Here is an 8,271-nt window from a genome sequence, read left to right as displayed (position 1 = left end):
TGGAGAGAAGGAACGGGGTGACGTTTCGGATCGGAACCCTTCTTCACACGGAAAGTCACGGGAAAGGGAAACGATAGAGTCGATGATGAGTTGCTCCATCATTTTGTGTCTGCCTACAAGACTACAAGACCTACACCAAACCCAAACCAATTAGGAGCAGACGAGGGCATTCGATCCAATTTGTGATCCCAGCTACAAAGACAGATGTGGACAGCAATTCGTTCTTCCCCCGCACAATTAAAGCATGGAATAATCTCCACCCAACTATAGGGTGATTTCACGAAAGGTCACTGGAGCGTAAATCCCCACTCACGTGACCGAAAATTTTAACTGTGGGACAAGCGTCACTTCCGGTACATGTTAGTGAATGGGAAAACACGCACTTTCACACCCGTTAAAAACATCGAAAACGGCCAGGTTTTGAGCTGCAATTTACGGAGCCGGTCCGGGTGACCGTGAGGAACAGCTACCTAAATTTACAGTCCAAAAAAAAGATAGAAACTAAGGTAAATACAAGAGCGAGCTGAAGGTGTAAACAAGGCGGAAGTGCTAGCGGACTTTTTTCTTGGAGATTTAAAGATCCAAAATATCGGGAATTATCGCGTTTGCTCGCTGCATTTCATCAAAAGTGGCATTATTGACTTTGTTATCTTTATTCATTTGTTATATGAAAAGTATTAAAAGTTAGAAACCCGTCAGTAAAATTGCAAAATCGCCCATGGTTCTCAGGTGGGTTTTAACATGTAAAATGAACACGCTTCTGAAGCTCCATTTACCATTTAAATAATCGTAAGCTTGCATCTCAGTAAAATTTATTTCAAAACGCATTGATAGTTTACGATTATTTAAATGGTAAATGGAGCTTCAGAAGCGTGTTCATTTTGCATGTTAAAACCCACCTGAGAACCATGGGCGATTTTGCAATTTTACTGACGGGTTTCTAACTTTTAATACTTTTCATATAACAAATGAATAAAGATAAAAAGTCAATAATGCCACTTTTGATGAAATGCGGCGAGCAAACGCGATAATTCCCGATAATTTGGATCTTTAAATCTCCAAGAAAAAAGTCCGCTAGCACTTCCGCCTTGTTTACACCTTCAGCTCGCTCTTGTATTTACCTTAGTTTCTATCTTTTTTTTGGACTGTAAATTTAGGTAGCTGTTCCTCACGGTCACCCCGACCGGCTCCGTAAATTGCAGCTCAAAACCTGGCCGTTTTCGATGTTTTTAACGGGTGTGAAAGTGCGCGTTTTCCCATTCACTAACATGTACCGGAAGTGACGCTTGTCCCCCAGTTAAAATTTTCGGTCACGTGAGTGGGGATTTACGCTCCAGTGACCTTTCGTGAAATCACCCTATAGTTACCCAACCAGATGCAACTAAATTTAAAGTAGCTCTTTCTTCCCAATAACCCTTTCTGGCTTAAGTCCTCCCTTCACCACCTCCAGTTTAAATTCCATTTGGAATATTTTGGAAGACCAAGAAACAACACCTGCAACATCAGAGCCAATAAAGTTGATTGAAGGACACTGCCGCGGGTATCTCTGGGTAATGTAGTTCAATAAGGCGGGTTACTACCGAGCATGCGCACTGTGCCGCGGGGATCTCTGGGTAATGCAGTTCAATAAGGCGGGTTACTACCGGGCATGCGCACTGTGCCGCGGGGATCTCTGGGTAATGCAGTTCAATAAGGCCGTTACTACCGGGCATGCGCACTGTGCCGCGGGGCTGCTTGAGGCGCGGACGGATGGACATGGCGGCGATTGGAGCGACCGTCGATAGCGGCGCCTCACGCCGCTGCCTCGCCACCCAGTACTTCAACGAGGAGGAGAACAACGCCATCGAGAGTCTGACCACCAGCGAGAGGGTGAGGAGGGGGTAGAGTGTGTGTGTGGTGGGCAAAGGGCGGGGAGGACGCGGCCCGGGCCCAGGGTCATGGATGGAGAAGGAGCCTGGGGTTGGGGGAAGAGAGGGGGCCCAAGCTGAAGGGCTGGGTGGTGGTGTGAGGGGAGTCGAGGGGGTGAGAATGAGAGGGGAGCCCAAGCTGGGAGGTGGGGTGAGAGGACCTGTTGTGAGGGGCTGGGGGGAGGGAGCCTGGGGTGGGGGTTAGAGAGTGAGAGGGAGGAGTGTAGCTGGGGAGACAGATGGGTTATTAGGTCGCAACTGATAGGAGCAGAATTAGGCCATTTGGCTCATCAAGTCTACTCCGCCATTCAATCATGGCTGATCTATCTCTCCCCCTAACCCCATTCTCCTGCCTTCTCCCCATAACCCTTGACATCTAGAAACATATAGAAAATAGGTGCAGGAGGAGGTCATTCGGGCCTTCAAGCCAGCACCTATGTTAATCAAAAATCTATCTCTGCCTTAAAAATATCCATTGACTTGGCCTCCGCAGCCTTCTGTGGCAAAGAATTCCACAGATTCACCACCCTCTGATGAAAGAAATTCATCCTCTTCTTCCCAAAGTAATGTCCTTTAATACTGAGGCTAAGACTTCTAGTCCTGGACTCTCCCACATATCCTCTCCACATCCACTCTATCCAAGCCTTTCACTATTCATTAAGGTGCCCCCTCATTCTGCTGAACTCCAGCGAGTGCAGGCCCCGTGCTGTCAAATGCCCAACATAAGCTACCTCACACGTTCCTGGGATCATTCTTGTAAACGTCCTCTGGGCGCTCTCATGGGCCCTTCCTCCGATATGGTGCCCAAAATTGCTCACAATACTCCAAATGCGGCCTAACCAGCGCCGTATGGATCCTCAGCATTATATCTGTATTCGAGCCCTCTTAAAATAAATGCTGGCATATCTTTTGCCTTCTTTACTACTGACAGGTCAAATATGATTCATTGTGTAGGAGGAGTAAGAAGCACAGGAATGATGGGGATCGAGGCAGTGTGGATTGGGTGAGGATGTGGGTAGAGGGGTGGGTAAAGAGCGTGAGGCTTGGAAGAAATTGGCAGCATTTCCCAACCAAAATTCCATGTTTTGTAAAATGTCTTTGCCTGCCCTGACATCGATCCCAGATCAGTTCCTCAAGCCCCTTCCCCAACTCCAAGATTCAAGAATGTTTTATTGTCATATATCGCCAAAATGGAACAATTAAATTCTTTCTTGCAGCGGCATAACAACAGTGTAATGACAGTACTCTGTGACACCATAACAAACAACAAAAAATAAGTTTGGAGATAGACAAAAATGCTGGAGAAACTCAGCGGGTGAGGCAGCAGCGAAGGAAATGGGCGACGTTTTAGGTCGAGCCAAAGGGTCTCGACCCGAAACGTCGCCTATTTCCTTCGCTCCATAGATGCCGCCTCATCCGCTGAGTTTCTCCAGCATTTTTGTCTACCTTTTGATTTTCCAGCATCTGCAGTTCCTTCTTAAAAATAAGTTTGGTTTATTTTAAAAGAAAAGAAGCAATAAATGAGCAAAGTCAAAAATGACAAAGGACAAAGGATGCCCCCAAGTGTATGTAGTTTGGAGCAAGGGGCGATCTTGATTAAATAATTGGTTGGCATGGGTTGATTGGGCTGAAGGTTTCTGTGTTGTCTTGTTCTATAACTCTGGAAAATTGTTCTAAGAAACAGTGTAATCATTTTAGATATTTTTTTAAAGATCATTCTTCATCTTTCTGGTTGAAGGGAACCTTGGCAAGTTTGTGTAACCAGTCCTGACATTACAATTATTGGAGACTTGCAAGGAATTGTTTGCTAAAACTGTGAATAATCAAGTGTTTTGTTGTTGCAGGTGGTGGATTTGCTGAATCAGGCTGCGCTCATTGTGACTGACAACAAAATCACTGTTCTCAAACAGGTCTGTAGACGCGAGGAGACTGCAAAGCAGATTTTTTTATTTTAACCTATTTTGTATATATTCCAGGGCATTGCTTAGTAATTGAATAATGGTGTGAATTCCAAAGCAATTGTTATGCAATACATTATTCAACTGAGGTGCTTTGTTGCCTTTCATCATTCTAGCCCATGTCTTTAAGTCACTTTATTTATTTGTGAAATATTGATAAGTGTAAGATATTACGGTAGTTGCAAGTAGATAGAAACAAAGACAGGTTGGGTGGGTCTTTATTTTACTAAAGTACACTGCACATCACACACACACACACACATTCACGAGACTGATAAGATAATGAATATATCACATGGCACAAATCACACCATTCTGGTACTCAGTTCTTAAAGGTAAAGGTACCATTATTCACATGACAGCAAGTGTATCTTTATCATTAAGATTAAATTCAAAAATGGTGCACAAGGACTTTGCCTTCCATCACAGTGAGGAGGCGATTCACTGTGATGGATGTTTGTGTGAATTGAATTGTTTGTGTGTCTTGTAGGAATTGTTTTGTTTGTATGGCTGTAGAAACAGAGTTTCGTTTGAGCCTCACTGAGGTTCAAATGACATTGAATAAATATTGTATTGTATTGTAATCACTGGTTTTATCTAGTAGTAGTTTCCTGTCATATTGCACAGAGGACACAATTGTCAGATCTTTTATGTACATTATATCTCCAATTGAAGAGCATTGCACTTCCCTTCTCAAAAATGGTATCAAAGATAATTTAATGCACAAGATGAAGTTAGGATAAAAACAGGGCAGAAAGTGCTAGAGTAATTCGGCAGGTCAGGCAGCATCCCCGGAGAATATGAGTAGGTGACGTCAGTCTGACGGAAAGGCGACCTATCCATGTTCTCCAGAGATGCTGCCTGACCCGCTGAGTTACTCCAGCATTTTTAAATTATTTTTTTGGTAATCTGGCATTTGCAGTTCCTTGTTTCTACATGTGGTTAGGATAGATGTGGAAAAGATCGGTCAGTGAAATAGGTTTTAACGTCTTGAAGAAAGAATAGGTGAGATTGAAAGGGGGATTTTAAATTGGGATGAGCTGGAATCTTGATTGGAGAATTGCAATAACCTTCGGGTTGGAGCAACAGGGAAAGGAGTCTATGGTAGAATTTGAAAATAAGGCTGCAAATTTTAAAAACCTGAGCATTAGGTTATAATTTTTCTTAGCATTTAGGGTGGCAGAGTCGCGCAGCGGTAGAGTTGCTGCCTTACAGCGTGTTCGATCCTGACTAAGGGTGCAGTCTATAAGAGGATGTCTCCGATAGGTTAAAACCAATGTGACATGGCCATAAACTGCAACAAGCATATTGGGCCAATGAATGAATGGGAGCAGTTAGTCAATGAGGACACAGGAGTGCAAAATGCTGAGTATGATGATGTGACAAAGGGTTTCTGATCTGAACTGTCAACTGCTTCTCTTGCCACAGATGCGGCCTGACCTGTCGAGTATTTCCAACACCTTCTGTTTATTTTTGGTTTCCATCATTTGCAGTTCCTTTTAATTACCCTTGTGATGACAGTGCCCCTTTACTAATTGCAGGAATCATTGCAGTGAGCAATGTCAGTTTAATTCTGATCCATGTTTCTCCCTTCCCCAGGTTCAAGAGCTGATTGTGAATAAGGATCCCACCCTCCTTGACAACTTTCTCGATGTGAGTAAACTCATGGCTCCAAGAAAACAGTATTTTCCAGTTGAAGGCGCAAAGTAACTCAGCGGGTCAGGCAGAATCCCAGGGTCTGAAGAAGGGTCTTGACCAGAAACATCACCTATTCATGTTCTCCAGAGATGCTGCCTGACCCACTGATTTATCCTGGCACTTTGTATCATTTCTGGAGACAGGTGACATTTTGGGTTGAGACCCTTCTCAAAGCTCTTAACCTGAAATGTCACCGATCCATGTTCTCCAGAGAACTGCTTGACATGTGGAGTTACTTCAGCACTTCGTGTTGTTTTGTGTATTAACCAGCATCTGCAGTTCTTTGTTTCTACAGCAAATCTGATACAATTGAATTTTGGTTACTGCTGTAATGAGGGTACCTGATGAATCTATTTTATTCTTTGTAGGAAATCATTGCATTTCAGTCAGATAAATCCATTGATGTTCGCAAGTTTGTGATTGGATTCATGGAGGAGGCATGGTTAGTTTAAATCGTGGCTTTTTAAATCATTTTTCTGCCTGCTTCTAAAGCTCAAATCATCAGTTATTTTGTTCTTTCCCCCCCCCCCCCCCCCCCCCCCCCCCAGCAAGCGGGACAATGAGCTGCTGCCGAAGCTAATCGCTAACCTCAACATGCTGCTGAAGGACGAGAACGTCAATGTGGTGAAGAAGGTTATTTTGACCATGACCCAACTGTACAAGGTGGCACTGCAGGCAAGTGGCACGTCAGGGGATATGGGGAGAAGGCAGGAACGGGGTACTGATTGGGGATGATCAGCCATGATCACATTGAATGGCGGTGCTGGCTCGAAGGGCCGAATGGCCTACTCTTGCGTCTATTGTCTATTGGTATCATGTTACAACCTCCATGTCTCGGCCACTGGACGGTTCAGTATTTGTAGATGCTTCTCTGTTAAACCGACAGCAAGAAAGTGCCTTTATAGACTGCATTTTGTTTTGCAATATAAGCTCCAGTGACTCGCCAGTTAGAGAGTGTAAATCATTTGAAATTGTTGCTGTTGTTGGAGGATGCAAATTTACGCGGTACAGGTCGTCCACTGAAATGTGGCGCCTCGGCCAGGTGAGGTGGCTTATGTCGACCTCGTTGGAACTTCCGCGGCCGATCGTCGGGTCAAATTTGCTCCCTGAGGCCAGGACCCTGGAACTCTGGCTGTGCCGGCAGTTCTGTTCCCATAGTCGGCTTTGAGGGCCACTATCTTGGCTACTATAAATAATGACAGGTGTCTGAGGTTATGGGGAGAAGGCAGGAGCATGGGGTTAGGAGGGTGAGATAGATCTCATTCCTTTAAGATGCATTTGAAAACCTATCTGTCTGCCCAATGATTTGCTCAACTGTTCACTTCTCTCTGGCTGTGTGTTGAATTATATTGAATTATATTTGACTTTGTGTCTGTGCACGGCTTTGGAATGTTTTATCATGTTAAAGATGTGATGTACAAATCAGAGCATTGTTCATATATGTATATGTTAAAGTGGCTGGTGCTTATTTAGCCAGGAATATTTTAACCCGAGATTATTATGGCTTTTGTTCTTATCAGTGGATGGTGAAGTCAAAAGTCATCAATGAAATGGAGGAGGCGTGCTGGGATATGGTTAGCGTCATGAAGGATGACATTGTCTTGATGCTGGACTCTGATAATGACGGAATCCGAACTCATGCCGTCAAATTCATCGAGAGTTTAATCATCACCCTGTCACCTCGCACTCCCGATTCTGACGTGCCGAGGAGGCAGGAGAACGACATCAGCCTGGATCGCATTGTGAGGGATCACTCTTGCATCAAAGCCAGTGAGTATCTGCATAGTGATTTGCCACCAATGGTGCAGTCATAAGGAAAAGATTGGATTATAATTCTTCTATGTCCTTGTGTGCTTTGTGTCACTTCATTGAATGCGAGATTGTGAGCTTTGGTAGCACGCAACAAAAAAGCTCTTCATTGTACACGTGATAATAAACTAAACTAAACTTAACTCAACTAAACTATAGTAAACTGAACTAAACTGAATTAAACTAAAGTAAATAAAACTTTTGAATGGTCCTGAAACCCTCCAGAGAAGTTCAAACCCTTTGGTTGTGGTTAGATGGGGACAGGCGTGAAGATTATCAGAGGCTATGCACTTTTTTAGGTACAAATAATATTAAATTAAACAAAAAGCCATTTAATAGAGATGGGGACAGCTACATGGATAGGAAAGCTTTAGAGGGAATGTAATAAGGAACTACAGATGCTGGTTTATACAAAGATAAGCACAAAAAGTTGGAGTAACTCAGTGGGTCAGACAGCATCTCTAACCCGCTGAGTTAATTCACCTTTTTGTATCTACCATCGGTTTAAACGAGCATCAGCAATTCCTTCCTACCCATTGAACTTATGCTGGTTGTGACACCTCTAGGAAACAAATGTTTGGTGACTTTTGCAAATTACTGCAATTAATAACAATTTCTGCCACAATCCTGCAATTTTGTCAGCCTTGTCTGTAATTTGGCTGAAATTCTTTGAAGTTTATCCTCCAATTTAATTGGGATTATCTAGCCTTAATTGTAGTGTGTACTAAGATACCCCCCCCCCCCCCCCCCCCCCCCCCCCCACACACACACACAAACAATTCACACTGTAGCCATTTGGTGCATTGTCTATTTTCATTTTCAGAATGATTCCATATAAAACCAAATCTTCAATCTCACACTTTTACAGTTTAACTTATATCTGTGTTTAATGGCAGGAC

The 8,271-nt window shown here is 43.6% G+C and overlaps 1 protein-coding gene across 1 annotated transcript in view; it reads left to right on the top strand.

Annotated features, from left to right (window-relative positions):
• The first annotated feature begins 1,710 nt into the window (after positions 1–1,710).
• sympk (symplekin) overlaps positions 1,711–8,271 on the top strand; it is a 35,891-nt gene continuing 29,330 nt past the window's right edge. Inside the window, exons 1-6 of the mRNA XM_033014507.1 lie at positions 1,711–1,869; positions 3,752–3,817; positions 5,465–5,518; positions 5,932–6,005; positions 6,112–6,238; positions 7,084–7,333. Coding sequence (XP_032870398.1) covers positions 1,711–1,869; positions 3,752–3,817; positions 5,465–5,518; positions 5,932–6,005; positions 6,112–6,238; positions 7,084–7,333 — 730 coding nt within the window. The remainder of the gene's footprint in view (positions 1,870–3,751; positions 3,818–5,464; positions 5,519–5,931; positions 6,006–6,111; positions 6,239–7,083; positions 7,334–8,271) is intronic.

This window comes from Amblyraja radiata, chromosome 41, assembly GCF_010909765.2.
Source record: "Amblyraja radiata isolate CabotCenter1 chromosome 41, sAmbRad1.1.pri, whole genome shotgun sequence".
NCBI lineage: Eukaryota > Metazoa > Chordata > Chondrichthyes > Rajiformes > Rajidae > Amblyraja > Amblyraja radiata.
The sequence above is the reverse complement of the archived record's forward strand: the minus strand, read 5'-3'. Positions and strand labels throughout refer to the sequence as shown.